This window comes from Cibotium barometz, chromosome 41 (genome assembly GCF_041138505.1).
Source record: "Cibotium barometz isolate CiBa-2024 chromosome 41, ASM4113850v1, whole genome shotgun sequence".
Classification (NCBI taxonomy): domain Eukaryota; kingdom Viridiplantae; phylum Streptophyta; class Polypodiopsida; order Cyatheales; family Cibotiaceae; genus Cibotium; species Cibotium barometz.
Genome location: NC_141086.1, coordinates 13,536,674 through 13,552,253, shown reverse-complemented (window position 1 = coordinate 13,552,253; position 15,580 = coordinate 13,536,674). Strand labels below are relative to the sequence as shown.

The following is a 15,580-nucleotide window of genomic DNA, read 5'->3' as shown; positions in this document are numbered from 1 at the left end:
GTATTTGTCTCAGAAGGAATACATTGGCAAAGTTTTGCAGAGGTTCAATATGGACGGGGGGAAGAAGACTAGTACTCCTTTGCCTCCATATGTGAAACTCAATGCTATGGACAGCCCACAGTCAGATAGAGACAGGGCTGATATGGCCAAGATTCCGTATGCTTCAGCTTGTGGCAGTCTCATGTATGCCATGGTTGCTACTAGGCCGGACATTGCATTTGCAGTGGGAGTGGTTTCTAGATACATGGCTAACCCTGGCAAGAAGCATTGGGAAGCAGTGAAAGGTGTCATGAGATACCTGAAGGGCACACAGGATATGTGCATTTGCTTTGGCAAACAGGATGCATTAGTGCATGGTTACACGGATTCGGATTATGCCGGTCATCCAGATAACCGGAAGTCTACTACCGGTTATGTGTTTACATTCACAGGAGGTGCTGTGTCATGGATATCCAGGATGCAGAAGTGCACTGCCTTATCTACTACAGAGGCCGAGTATATTGCAGCCACAGAGGCTTGCAAGGAGGCATTATGGCTATCTCGGTTAGTGGTTGATTTGGGATATACAGGGGATATTCCATTGTTGCATTGTGATAGTCAGAGTGCCATCCAGTTGGCAAAGAACCCTGTCTTTCATGCAAAGACGAAGCATGTGGATGTGATGTATCACTTCATCAGAGAGGTGATAGAGAACAAGCAAATTCAGCTTGTTAAGATTCACACGGATGACAACCCGGCTGATCTGTTGACAAAGAGTTTGCCTCCGGAGCGGTTTGCTCATTGCAGACACTTGATGGGCATTGGATGAGGCCAGTTTCAGCCTTGATATGGCCTTGTATATTATCATGTACATGCTGATTTTTTCTTTTCCTTTCCTTAAGGGCACTTTGCCTTTAAGTGGGAGGTTGTTGGGGTAAAGGCGTTATCATAGTTGCATTCAAACGCGTTTGATAGGCGAAGCAAACGTTTACAAACGTTTGAAAAAAAAAAACGTTTGAAAAAAATTTCAAACGTGGACTTTTTTGGGGGTTTTTTTTAACGCTTCGTCGCCCATCGCATCTCTTGCGCCCCCGCCCACCGTCTCTCTATTTCGCCCCGCCCATCGTGTCAAGGGAGTCGAGCGTATCTCTCTTGCAAGTTGCGCCCACTCTCTCTCGAGTGACGAATCTGCCCGCCCATCGTGTCTTGAGTCTAGACTCTCTCGAGTCTCTCTCTTGCTCGACTGTGCAGGCACAGCAGGTTGAGGCAGCCCTGCACAGTGCACACAGCCGGGCAGCCCATCTCTCTCTCTTGCGTGATTGTGCAGGCACAGCAGGCTGAGGCAGCCCTGCACAGTGCACACAGCCCATCTCTCTCTCTTGCGTGACTGTGCAGGCACAGCAGGCTGAGTCAGCCCTGCACACAGTGCACACAGCCCATCGATTCTCGAGCAGCAGTCTTTCTCTACTGAAATTTGAAGGCCCAGCACTGCCACTCGCCAGCAAGCAGCAGCAAGCACCTTCCACTGGTGGGACTCAGCAGGTGGGAGTCGGGACTCGGGACGAATATACAGGTAAGTTGGTAACAGGGTTTTAACTTGTGCAAATGGGACGAAAGCGCAAAGCTGAATGGGAGCATGTGTCCATTTTGAAAACAACTGAAAAAGGCCAGACTACATGTAGATGCAAATATTGTGGGCACACTTGGGATGGTGGTCCATCGCGAATAAGGGCACATATTCTTGGTTTATCAGGTCATGGTGTGGGAAAATGTAATGCTGCACCCCAAAATGTAAAAGATGTATGTCGCAGATTGCATGTGGGTGGAGTGCAAGACTCCATGGCAAACATTGATGCATGCGTATCTGATTTGGGAGAGGCTTCTCATGGTAGTGTCGATGTACATGCATCAAATGTTGCAAGTGGTATTGGGCCTTCTAGCTCTCAACAGCACGTGAGCAGAAAGAAGGTGTCAAAGACACAGGGTGCTCTAGCTAAAGCTTGGGATGTACAAGCATGAAAAGAGGCAAACATTGCTCTTCGTCGCTTCTTCTATGCGGAAGATGTTCCTTTTTGGAAAGTTAGAAGCCCATATTTTCTTGACATGGTGAAGGCAATTGGGCAAGTTGGGCCAAGCTATAAGCCTCCCTCATATAACAGCTTGCGTACAAAAGAGCTTGTGGATGAAGTCAAATGCGTTGATCGTGACTTGCTAGACATTAGAGAAAAGTGGAAGAGATATGGATGCAGCATTGTTTGTGATGGATGGTCAGATGCAAGGCGCAGGCCAATTATCAATGTAATGGCTACATCCATATATGGGTCTGTTTTCATAAAAGCAGTTGATACAAGTGGGGAGTTCAAATCTGGCGAGTATATTTTTGGCATCTTGAAAGATGTAATCCTTGATATTGGCCCCGATTATGTAGTGCAGGTGTGTATGGATAATGCCTCAAATTGTTTGCGGGCTGGTGATTTGATCGAGCAAGAGTGGCCTAACATCTTCTTCACTAGATGCACTTGTCATTGTTTGGATCTATTGTTGGAAGATATTGGCAAGCTTCAATGGATTGCTCCTATTTTGGCTCAAGCAAATCTAATTGTGACATTTGTTACACGGAAGCACACAATCTTGGCTTTGTATCGTCAATTTAGTAAAAAGGAATTATTGAAGCCATCGATGACGCGCTTTGCTTACTCTTTTATAATGCTGGTGAATTTATTGGATGACAGATGCTACAATGGGTTGCGTCGTATGGTTGTTAGTGAAGCTTGGACAAGGAAAAAGGTCTCACGTACCGTGAAAGGCTTGGATGTGGCTAACATTATATTGGGTGCAAGCTTTTGGCAGGAGGCTAAAGTGATTGTGAAAATTTGTGCACCTATTTTAAAGATCCTTCGTCTTGCAGATAGAGAAGGCGCCACCATGGGTCTCATGTATGAGATGACAGATCGCATGGTTGAGAAGCTGCAGGTTGTAGGAGGAGTGGATGCAAATAAAGTGCAAGACATTAAGAATCTTAGTGTGGATAGGTGGGATATGATGCATTCACCTTTACATGCTGCAGCCTATGTTTTGCATCCTATTTGGAGAGCTAAGAATCCTGGTGGTGACAGAGAGGTGCATGAAGGTTGGATGACTGTCATGGAGAGATATACAAAATATGATGTGGATATGCAAGGTGTTCTATGTGATGAACTTGACACTTATAAGTCCGAAGCAGGTGCATTTGCTCGTGCTGTGGCTAGAGATGAGAAAAGAATGCATCAAGCTGTCAAATGGTGGGAAACATTTGGGGCCCAGACACCCAAATTGCAACAGCTGGCTATAAGGGTGCTCTCACAAGGGACTTGTGCCTCCCCATGTGAGAGAAATTGGAGCACATTCTCTCTTATCCAAACAAAGAGAAGGAACAAGTTGCTTCCAAAAAGAACAGAGCATCTTGTATACATTCACACCAACCTTCGCCTTATCAACAAGATCAAGCAAGGAGGCTACGAAAAGATGGAGGTCACATTGGAAATGATTAACAAGGAGAATGATGATGATAGATTTCTTGCATTGCAAGAGACACAAGAAGAGGAGCAAGAGGATGTTGTAGCCTCATTATCGCATACGGGGGCAAGCAGAAGTGATATCGTTGGCACCAGTTCCCTTGGTGAGCATGATGATGATGATGATGATGATGATGATGATGATGACGATGATGATGATGATGATGAGGAGGAGGAGGAAGAAGGGGAGGATGACTCTATTTCAGAGAATGATCTATCATGATTCATTTAGGTGAAGACTCGCGTAGAGTCTAGTTTGTATGAGTCATGACCATCTCCCCTTCCTTCCTTGTTGTTTAGTTCTGTAGTTGCCAGGGCACTTTTTACCTTCTTTAGGAGGGGTTTTTTCCCCTGGCTTTATCATTTTGTATCAGCTGGCTTTTGTTCTCTAGAGTCTAGACTCTACACTAGTCACTCTAGAGTCTACACTGCAGTTTGAAGTTTGAACTTTGCGCAGTGCACAATGCGCATTTCAATTTTCAATTTTCATTTGCTTCAATTCAATTGCTAGTTTTGAGGTGCTTCATGTTATGATGTTTTAATGTTCAAGTAAATATGGATTTGTTTAAAAAATGCTAAAAAATTAGGGTTGCGTTTGATTCAGGTCAAGGGTTTGAATCAAACTCGTATCATACTTTCATACTCGTTCGCGTTTGACGTTTGATTGACGTTTGAAAAAACTATGGGCGTTATGCCCACCCTTATAGTGTGTACAAGCCCATAAGTTTAGTACATAGTACACTTAGTACTTTTAATGTACTAAGTGCACTATGTGTACTAGTGCAATATACATGTGTGATAGGGGAGTCACACACTCATATCTTCATGAGTTGACTTATCCCCACAACTCTCTCTCTCTCTCTCTCTCTCTCCCTTGTTCTCTCTGTGTATGTCTCTGTCAGGAATCTACCCGCGGAAGCGTTACACACACGCACACGTGGAGAGAGAGAGATGGAGCCGAATAAGCTTGACTTTATTAGCAATGAATAGGTAATGAGATACAATAGTGGGCATGGGTATATATACCCTCAAAATGGAAATGGCCGACTCACTTAGTTACGACTCGTTTCCACATGAGATACTCACTTTAACACCCTCTCTGTAGCTCATAGTGGACATAGATGAAGAAACCAAGTTGATGTAGATGCAACCATGGACACCTCAGTACCGGCCGGATACCGAATACACCTCGGAAAATGCACCAAACAACCTGTCTCCTCAAGAAAATGCCATCTTGAGCTTTAGCTGCCACATAGAATAATGAATTGCAGACAACTCCACATCCATGATCCCCCATTCGTTGAACTGAGAGCACATCACGTCCAAAAATCTCTGAATGCTTGAACTGTCACACACGACGCCCAAAATTCTGCTACACAATGAACAAGGAACTCATCCCATCCATAGTCTACTACCAATGAACTACGAACACATCACGTCCATAGATTTGTCAAGCTGTTCCATGCCAGATGCATGTGCCTTGAACTCCGACACACGGGTCCAAATCACCAAAACGGGAGCACAGACTGCCCCTCTCTGCCACTCACATGCCTCTCTCTGGCTGAAGCACGTGGTAGCATCCATCCACCAAGCTAGAATGCTGGAGTATGTGCTAGTGAAGTCCTCGCCACACCGGCAGACGCCGTAGCATCCCTCTTAGAATCACTGTCACTGTCATCCTCGTCAGCTTTGCCTTTGCCTTTGTCATTTGTCGAGCCTTGAGCTTTAGCTTTGGATTTGCAATCCCGAGCCAAATGCCCTCGCTTTCCGCACTTATAACAACGGCTCCTAGACTTCTTATTGGATTCCAATGCGAGCAGTAACCCTTCTCGGCCAGTTGTTTTCCATCAAGTTTGAAACCGGGACCTCTATGCAGTCACTTCTAATGAAGGCAAAGGTTATCCATGATCAGTTATCGGCTATGAATAGTGCATTAACTAGTACCCAGTTAGCTGCCTTGGTTCTTACGAAGTTGCCTGAGGAGTACGAGATGGTCTCGAGGGCATTACGCTCTGATACCATGTCAGGAATCTACCTGCGGAAGCGTTACACACACGCACACGTGGAGAGAGAGAGATGGAGCCGAATAAGCTTGACTTTATTAGCAATGAATAGGTAATGAGATACAATAGTGGGCATGGGTATATATACCCTCAAAATGGAAATGGCCGACTCACTTAGTTACGACTCGTTTCCACATGAGATACTCACTTTAACAGTCTCCCACATGAACTAACCTAACCCTAATTCTCATTCTCCCACACAGAGGAGGACGCTACATGGGAGACATTGACTACTCTTCAGAGAGATTACCCTGGCTTTTTAGTGAGCTCAGGAGTGAGCTCTTAGAGGAAGGGGAGTATGTCATGTGCACAGTGTGTACCTACCGTGTGCTACACGCACGCAAGACTAGTTTCGAGGCTTGGGGAAGCTTGGAACTAGGCAGGTTGATTGACGAGCTGAGTTAGGGATATACTAACGGGCGGGCACCCAAGTATGGACGGGTGGGCGCCCAAGTGTGGATGCCCGATGACCGGCCAAGAGCCTATAAAAGGGTGGCCAAGGTTAGTTATTGGGATATAGAGAATCTCGCAAGTTTGTGAGAGCTCTATGGTCTTGGAGCCTGGATCTAGTGTAGACGTGTACCTGCTTTACGCAGCCGAGGCCGGCAGCAATCTCGAGGCCCGCAAGGGCAGCTTCGTGGCGGTATGGGACGTCGCGAGGAGGAGATTGGTCGGTACGTCATCCTAGTTAGCTCAGCTCATGGCTCGGTGTTGTTTGTTTGTTCGTTTGTTTGCAGATTTCGAGTCTCGAACCAAGATCGATCACGAGGAGATCCGTGGGGATTTGACACCTTGGAAGAGAGGGAAACATGCTAAAGGATGATGAAGGATGGCTCTCCTGACTCCAATGCTGAGTTCCACCTCTTGTATGCTGGTATCCCTCTATGTAAGAGTTGGGAAGATGGCTTAATATGCTGATTACTGATGTAGATGCTGGACTGAATGCGATGATGGGCTGAAACGCTGATGTCAGATGCCCCTTCATCCACTCAAACGCTGCTAGTATACATTAGTCGGCTGCCTATATATTTCTTCCACGACTCATAAATGCTCCTGATGTTGCAGTCGGCTACTGTAAATAACCTGTCGGCTGGTCATAACAGGCCCTAACCTGAAGTGATAAATGCCCTAAATGCTCTTAATGATTCATGTGTTGATGTTGGTGAGAAAACACCCCCATATGATGCTCATACTGATATATGCTTGGATGAATATCCTGATTAAATGCCTGATAAATCCTGATGATGTTTATGATGCTAAAATGATGCCATGTCACTGTACACCTGAATGGTGTGCACGTGACATTCCCCGCTGCTAAACTGTTGCTGGGTGGTATACTTGGCAACCTTCGACTCCTCTGGGGATCCTTCTCCTCCAAACCAGTGTCCCTTCTGTCTTTTGCTGCCGGGACTGAGGTCCTGGCGAAGGGGGGAGGGGGGGGGCCGCAGTCAGCCGAGCAAGGGCAGAGCTAGGGTGGGGGCCGGGGGGGGGGGGGGGGGGAGCAGGAGGGCTAGACCCATGGGATTGGTGTTAGTTTGCAAAAAGACATCACATATTAGAGCTAATTCACCTCCCTAGAATTTCTAATAGGAAGGGACCAACAAGGGTCGAGGATGATCTTCTAGATGCGTCTCTATTTCAAATAAGGTTAGTGCAAGGTGGAGTTATGAAATTGCTGCGTATTTGAGCAATGGACTTCCCTTAGATGACACCATGTCCCTGAGTATGTACTTATGTACATACGTACGCATACATACATACAAGGTTTAATCAGTTATGCTTCCTGTACTTCTCCCCTGCCCATGGCCCAATCTTGAGTCAACACATACACATACACATGTACATATACCAGATAGTGAGTCGTTCCCGCTTTCCACTCAGTGATGATAGGCACACATAGACATGTATGTATATGCATATATGTAAAAAGACATATGTATGTATTTGTATATATGGATGCATATACACATACATATGTGTGTGTGTGTGTGTGCGCGCGCGCGCGCAAGGTGACCTTTTTGGGTAAATTGAAACTTGCTATAATATTAGCAGTTAGCTTGTCTTTAGCCTCCCATGGTTGTGTTAGACTGATGTATTTTAGAGATTTTTGCAGGTGGATCAATCTGAAAGTTCTGTTTCAAAATGCCTTCAACGGACGCAAATGCAACCTGAGAAAAGCTGTTGAGGTATCTGGTTTGAAATGGACCGGACGTGCACATTGTGGTCTTGATGATGCCATGAATACAGCAAGACTTGCCCTGGAGCTTATGAGGCGAGGCACCATCTTAATGGTTACAGGGTCATTAGATTCCAAAACCTTGGTAACCAAAATAAGGCGCCCTGAATGGCCTGGGGCAAACTTGCAAGTGACTTCAGGAACTTCTGGTGGTATGGATCTACAATGTTCTAATGGAACCATCACAAAGAATGTGGACATTGGCATCAATTCGATGCAGTGCCGCTGTGGTGTGCGCTGTAAGAGGCGCATGGTAAAGAAGCCTGGACCTACATGTGGCAAATTTTTCTTTGCCTGCGGGAGATGGACAATGACTGATGGTAGTCAATGCAGTTTTTTTGAATGGGATACCTGTTGATGCTAGTTGGGTCTAATGATCTTGAAACCTTGGATTCTGTTCTCTCTCATTTGTGAGATTCTATCAGTCAGTGGCACTGGAAAGCATGGAAAATATGAAAAGCTGTGGGACGTATGCAACATGATGATTTAGCAATTATTTCCCCATGCTCTGCTACATTCAACCTTCATGGGTCTTTCACACCTCCAAGGTGCTGCGAGAGGGTGCTACTTGCCAGAACCATATACCTTCTGCTATCTCTCGTGGATTGAAGTGAATGAGTTGTGTCCAAAGTGCTTTACTGCAACTTTTTACCCTGGTCTGACAACGACGATCGCCCGTCTGTGGTGTTTTAGCGTTTCACAAAGAAATTTACTCATAGGTGCTTGTCATGGCCTAGACTTGTTTCAAAATGGTGGCTAAAGAAGAGATGAAGCCATTTTAAGTTGTAACGTGTTGAACATGCCACATCATTGGTTTTTGATTTATTTGAATGTAGCAACTTTGTGGAGGCACTGTAACATGGATAATCACTTAAGTTATTATCATAAGTGACTCACAAAAAGAACTTGCAAATCCTATGGGACTATATTTCATTCGAACAGTAAGTTAATGGCTTCCAAGGAAATATGCAACTTGCACAGGTTGCTTGTTTTTCAAGCAGATCTGGTAAAAAAAGTTCAATATCTTCAATTTGTCTGGACTTGCAAGAAATATTCAGGCCTCACAGGTTGCATGTTTACAAGAACAATGAAAAGTTATTTCTTTAGAGAAGGTATGGGATTTAAGGGTTGATGAATGGATTACTCATGATTTTCATGGTGAACTGTGGTGTTATGTACTTGATCATTTCTCACTGCCGACAACATGATGTTGTGAAGACAAATTTTAACTTCAGGACTTCTCTTGACAAGCATGCTGGTCCTTTTTTCCACTAGGCAAGTTGGTTTCAACTCTCCACCAGCCTTCAAGCATGTCACTTTAGGGGGAGTTGAGCTCTAAAGAGTTGAATCCCAAGGATGAAGCAGCAGAACGTGAGCTCAAACTTCCAAAGAGGAAGAGGCGATTGAGGCCATGGAAGTTCCAGTTATTTTTTTACATGATCTTATGAGTGCACTTATTTTTAAGGAGACAGACTCATCATTTGTGTCTCTATGATAGTAACACAACCTTTCCTCAACCCTAGCTATTCTTTCCTTGACATCCTCTCTGCTCTCTCCTTTCTGTACTTGGTCCTTTAATGTTGCTGCATAAACTTGTCATATGATATCTAATAGTGTTACACAGCTTGGCAATGTGATAACATACTTCACGGTTCTTATGTTTATATCTTTCAACCTTAGAACTTCATAAAGTAGGAAGTAGGCAGGTTGGATCCCTCTAGCAAATGCTTCTTTGAGCTGGTTTAATGCTTGTGTTATTACTATCAGCTATCCATCTGTAGGATATGCTCTATTTGATTTTGTGAGGGACCCGTGCTTGGACCAATGTGCCGAGTGTCTAATTTTGCATTACAAGGTTCAAATACCAATGTAAGATAGGGTAAGCACTCACTTTGGGCGTGGGGAGGAGATTGCACCCGGTGTTTTTGTTGTGATCTTGCTTCATGTGTTGTTGATTTTCAAGCTCATTGCTTGATGTGATTCTCTTAATCTCAAACTTCAAGGTTCTTGTAGGTGGTAGCAGAGCATTGGTATGCTCATGGGAAAGGGGGTTTGTCTTATGAGGTGATACCCTCCATTTCAAGTTTGTAGATTTCTCCACAAGCTTTATCAAAGTCATCCTCTAGGGTTGTTTTTTCAATGTGAGAGGAAAGTGGTTAAGGCCCAAGGCTTAGATTCTCAAGGTCTTAGGCTGCACTCTGCAACACTGACAACAGTCCATCAATATCCAAGGCTCATAGTCCAAAAATTGAAGCGATTATATCCCAATAGTAGCTACTAGAAAATGTCGATGGTAGGAGGATTCAATTTTTTATGCAAGGCGGAAGCCAATGCATTTAAAGAATCTCCTCCCCCCTCGGCGGTGCTCCCGAGGGGTAGTCGATTTGAGAGAGTGCTTGAGTTGCTTATGACAATATTTGTTGTCTAAGCTAGTATCCTAATCATATAAGCTAGAACATGTTGGCTTTGCTTTGCTAGCTTAAGAAAAGATTGTTGATACTTAGCTCTCGAATTTTGAATGATGGCATTAGAAAGGTAGATCTAACAACTCTCATGCCTATGATTTTCCTAGGTTTTGTAGGCAGTTTCATAGGCATTTACAAACCATCCGAGGAAACCCTTTGTAAGGTCTCCACAAACCAAGCCCAAGGATTATCCGACCTAGAATCGTAACAATAATAATGAGGTTTCACAAATCCGATATCCGGGATAGATTGTGGCTAGCGAACCGTGGTTCAGTGCCTTAAACCACCCTTGACCCTAAGGTTTGATTTCCACGAGCGTTGGTACCGGCCCCCAAGCTAGCGTCCTATACCACTAGGCCGACCACCCACTTGCAGCTCCATGGCCATTAGGTCTTTGCATGTCCCTGGAAACCCTCTTGTGTAGTACCATGTGGATACCTTAATCACTTATCCCCAAGGTCACTCCTATAGTAATAACTTGGCTATTAGTGGCCCCTTCTTTATTTTCAAGCTTTCCTACTTTATTTAAAAGCTTTTAGCCATTATTAGCCCTAGGCTATTGTTCAAGTCAAGAGCTTACCTTAGCCTTACAGAAGCATGTGTTGTTGGATCTTGCCTTAGAGCTGCAAGCTGTAACATGGGTGCACCAGCTCGTCTGTCGCATTCTCACTCCACTGTCACACTAGAATGCTCCTTTGCCAAAGGGGTGAAGGGAGAGCTCTTAATGTCTAGATGGAGGCATAAGAGATGGTCCTTCGCGATGGTTAAAAGACGGGAAAAGAAGAAGCATGCAAGAGGGAAACATATAATCAAACCTATCCAAACAAGCATCCATCAAGCAAGTAAGAACACGATAGCATGCAAAGAAGCAAGAAGAGGGAAGGAGGAGAGCTCACAAGAAAAATATTGCAAGAAAATGATTATGTATTGGTTAATGTAAAAAATGACTTCTATACAAGTGACTAGTTCTCACACTAGGTCAAACAAACTAAAAAATGATAGTCTCTATTACTAGTCTTAAGCACCTATGTACACTAAGTCCGTAGACTTTCTGTATTTGACATTAAGTGTATGGTAAGACTTCTTTATATGCTTCATTGCCATCTTACAACAGATAAGTGTCCGTTTGCGTGGGTAAGATGACAAAGCGCCTTACGATAGGTCAGGTGGGCAAACCCATGTTAACCAATGGAGTGGTTAATATAATCCCCCTTCCGAACGGTGAGACCATGCCATGAAGTGGATGGTCCAGGATATGCCATGGGATTAGTGGCGATGTTAAGTAGTTGGTTCGGGACCGATCCGTAGCTAGATGATAGGACAAGATGATGGATAACTTTGGGTAGCCTTGATTGGCAAGCAACTTGTCGAGGCAGCATGGAAAGTGATAGGTGATGTAGAGGTTCTTCATGATAAGCCTATGGTTGTGGAAGTGGTGTGGACCTTTCAACATGAGATAGCTGGGAGAAGTGGTCTGCACCCTTGTGAATGGTGGAATAAGTATTATGACCAACATGGAATGATTAGCATGGCTAGATGAAGGTTCGAGATAGCTTGGCACATGTTCAAGTGAAGGGCGTACCTTAGCCTTGATGAAGCATGTATTGTTGGGTCTTGCCTTTGAGTCGCAAATGCAAGTTCCCGTGTGGGTGTTCTGGCTTGTCCGTCTTGTCCTCACTTCGTTGCCACACTACAATTCTCCTTCCCAAAGGGGTGAAGGGAGAGCTCTCAATGTGTAGATGGAGGCAAGATGAGATGATCCTTCATGATGGTTCCCTCTCACAAAAAGAGGGGGAAGAAGAAGCTAATCGGAGAGGGAAGCCTACAATCAGAGGAGGGAAGCCTACAATCAAACCTACTCAAGCATGCATCCATCCAGTAAGCATGGATTCAAAAGCATACAAGCAAGCAACAAGAGGGAAGAAGGAGAGATCGCAAGTAAACTATTACAAGAAAATGATTATGTATTGCTTATTGTCAAAAATTACTTATATAGAAGTGACTAGTTTTCACACTAGGCTGACCAAACTTAAAAACTGACTTATGTATAGAAGTGACTAGTTTTCACACTAGGCTGACCAAACTTAAAAACTGACTTATATATAAGTGATTAGTTTTCACACTAGGTCGACCAAACTTATAAAAGGTCCAACCTCTATTACTAGTCTTAAGCAGCTATGTACATTAAGTCCCTAGACTTTCCCTTTTTGACATTAAGGCTGCTTTATATGCTCCACACCGTCTTACAAAGGTTAAGTGCCCATTCATGCAAGTGAGATGGCAAAGCGCCTTAAAGTAGGACATGCGGGCAAAACCATGTTAACCAACAGAGTGGTTAACATATCTCCCTTCCTAGTGGTGACCGTGTCCGCAGGACCCAAGCTGGTGGTGAAATTGCTGCCCGGGAAGTGGATGGTCCAGGATACGCCATGGAATTAGTGGCGGTGGGCTGACGTTATGTGGTTTCTTCGGGACCGATCTACAGCCAGGATCTACAGCCAGATGTAGGGAAAAGTGATGGGAAGCTTTGGCTAGCCGAATGGCAAAACGCTTGTCGAGGCGACATTGGAAGTGATAGGTGATGTAGAGGTGCTTCATGCTATGTCTTCGTTGGTTGGGAAATTGGTGTGGACCTTGCAACTTGAGGTAGTTGGTAGAAGTGATCTGCACCATGTGCTGGGCCGAATGAGTGCGAGGACCCCATGGAGTGATGAGCATGGGTAGATGGAGGTCCAAGATGGCTTGGGCGTGACGGGGTATTATGCTCAGATCTCATAGGGTGATGCCTAGAGCTAGGGCGTTTTCTTGATGAATACCTTAGCCAGGGTGAGGGTTTGTTTTGGTGGTGGATTGGAGTCAAAGAAGAAGATCTAAGCGTGGAAGCTCAAGGGAGGTACATGTTGCAAGATCAAAGGTTCTCCAAGTGATAGGTTATACCATGGGTTAGTGCCATGGTTGATAAAACACATAGTGATGAAGGTATAGCTATTGTGATGATGAAGCTACTGTGGAAGTGTGAGTGAAGCATTCATCATGCTAAATGAGAGTGTGTGGGGTAACTAAATTGCACTCACGTTCATTAGACTCCAAAATAGATTAGCTTGGACACACAGAGAAACTTGAGATAAGTGCATTACTTCATTGCTTAATCGCTTCAAATGAGCTCCTTAATTAGGAGTTGGGTACATCCTTGGGACTTGGTTTCACATGCTTTATGGGACAATGTAGAAGATGCCACATGGCTTGATGCTAAGCTATCTCATCTCATACTCACTCCCTACCATCTAGTGTGTGCACAAGGCACCACATTCTTACAATGGTCCCCCTGTACCTAGAGGGTTGGTGTTGACGAGGCTAGTTGCACATGAATGTGAGCATGTGACGTGAGATGTGAGAAGTGAAAAAATTATGATGCTGATAGTGAAATAATGACATGCATGGGCAATGGGTAGAAGGTGTGGGAGTGTGGGTGCGCTTCTCTAACACAACTGCTTTCTTCAACATTTACTTGACAGTCCCTTTCTTGGGGAGTCAAGATCACTACATTGTTGGGGGCATGGGTAGCAGGACTTGCGCAAGGCATCTCCCACAACCGTCACAATAGTATGAGAAATATTCCCTATAATATTCCCTTGGATACCAGGTCTATCGTTAGTGGGCGATGGTCGGTGGGCCGCATTCTTGCTATACGAGCGGTAACATTGTCTATGCACAATGTAACCACCCTCATTGTATATGCTTACACCACACAACCTACAGTACTGCTATATATGGACATGGTTGCCATGAGCTAAGATATCCAATTCTCGTGAGTATCCATCCCCTTCTACACTTAGTACATCCTCCATCCAGAGTTCGTCTAGATTGCCATCTAAGCTTTGCTTGAGAGTGCACTGGTGGACAACACCATCACTTGTACCTCTTTGGTATAATCATAATTTTTAATTCTCTCCACTATGTATCTATTGCATTGTCTATTGTGCTTTGTCTTGTAATCTCTCTTTCCATTGTGCCATATTCTTATAAAAACAAGCTTTCCATTAAAGCTTTCATGTGAGTATTTGCCTTCTCTTTCCTCTCTTTTAAGTTTTTCTTTTCTCTTTTTTTCTTTCTAATTGAAGATTAATCCTAATCCTAGCTTCTATATAGAAACCCTAATAGAGAGCTTTGATGCAGAGCTCTCCATCAAAGCTCTCTATTAGGGTTTCCATGTAGAAGCTAGGGTTAGGGTTAAGCTATAATGAGAAGGGGGAAAAAAGATTCAATAAGTTTTTTATGTTATGCATAATCTTTCATTAAGATTTCTATTAAGGTTAGGGTTTTGTATATGTACCCACAACTGCAAGGGAGATAGGTGGTATCGCTCGAGGGATTCGACCATGTTGAGCACTTGGGATAGAGGCAAGGTGGGTTGAATGGGTGGTGTGGTCGAAGACGGAGGCGACATAGGGTTCATGCTGATTTGGGGAAGGATGAGGCGATGCGTTGTACCATGGGCCTGCAACCGCCATGGTTCCCCTATCCAAAAACGTAAATGGATTGCTGTTGGTGATGAGGCTCAATGCAGGCTTGTGAAAGAAGAGTTCTTGTGTATCTATTACATGCAGAGCCCGTGGATATTGCAAGTGACGTGCATGGACATTGGGCGCAAAGGTAGGCCCATGTAGAAGCTTCTTCTGGTAAAAACATATTGCTTTCTTTGACAGTCTTCATTTTGATTTTTTGAACTCTTACACATGGTTTGAGATAAGAAATCGGTAGTTGATATAGCATGCAAAAACTTCGGGGGAGATCGGTAACTTCAATGCTTAGAAATGAGCAAACGTTTTACGACAACGAGAATAACACACAAAACTAAAAATAGATGTGTAGAAAATAGAGAGAGAGAGAGAGAGGGAGAAGAGGACACAATATTGGGTCCCAAATACCCTCTGTAGGGCCCCCACCATGAATGGTGTATTTGCTTTTATTAGAATGATGCAAAATCTGAAAATAAAAGACTGAACCTGAACCTTCTTAGCTGAGGATAATCCTCTGCCCTTGACCTTAAGAATCCACCCTTGCGTTAACTTCTCCTTGGCTGTCCTGGCCCCTGGAGTAGCTTCAGGACTTTGGTGAAATATGAGATAAATGAACTAAATTTATGGCTTGGGTATTTATACCCCCTTCTAGTCCTGGTCGGCCAACAAACTTTTCCTCCATGACCTGGTCTTATAACAATTAAATGCTATTAAATTCAACGTTGCCCTGGTCGGCCACCTTGTGAATGAACCTGGCTGCTGG

At 44.2% G+C, this 15,580-nt stretch overlaps 2 protein-coding genes across 3 annotated transcripts in view; both read left to right on the top strand.

The window, feature by feature from the left end:
* The window catches only part of LOC147614694 (uncharacterized), a 38,722-nt gene extending 29,749 nt beyond the window's left edge, over window positions 1–8,973 (top strand). For both annotated transcript variants that reach the window (XM_086779956.1, XM_086779957.1), the window contains one exon: window positions 7,710–8,973. In XM_086779956.1, coding sequence (XP_086636082.1) covers window positions 7,710–8,190 — 481 coding nt within the window. In that variant the 3' untranslated portion in view covers window positions 8,191–8,973. The remainder of the gene's footprint in view (window positions 1–7,709) is intronic.
* On the top strand, window positions 1,064–4,232 carry LOC147614695 (uncharacterized). The gene has a single exon (XM_086779955.1). It carries the CDS (start codon window positions 2,083–2,085, stop codon window positions 3,754–3,756), a length of 1,674 nt encoding a protein of 557 aa, XP_086636081.1. The 5' UTR covers window positions 1,064–2,082; the 3' UTR covers window positions 3,757–4,232.
* Window positions 8,974–15,580: the final 6,607 nt, after the last annotated feature.

What these genes read in the sequence shown, in the direction of transcription:
- LOC147614695 (XM_086779955.1), top strand. Translation starts at nt 2,083, where the DNA reads ATGGTGAAGGCAATTGGGCAAGTTGGGCCAAGCTATAAGCCTCCCTCA.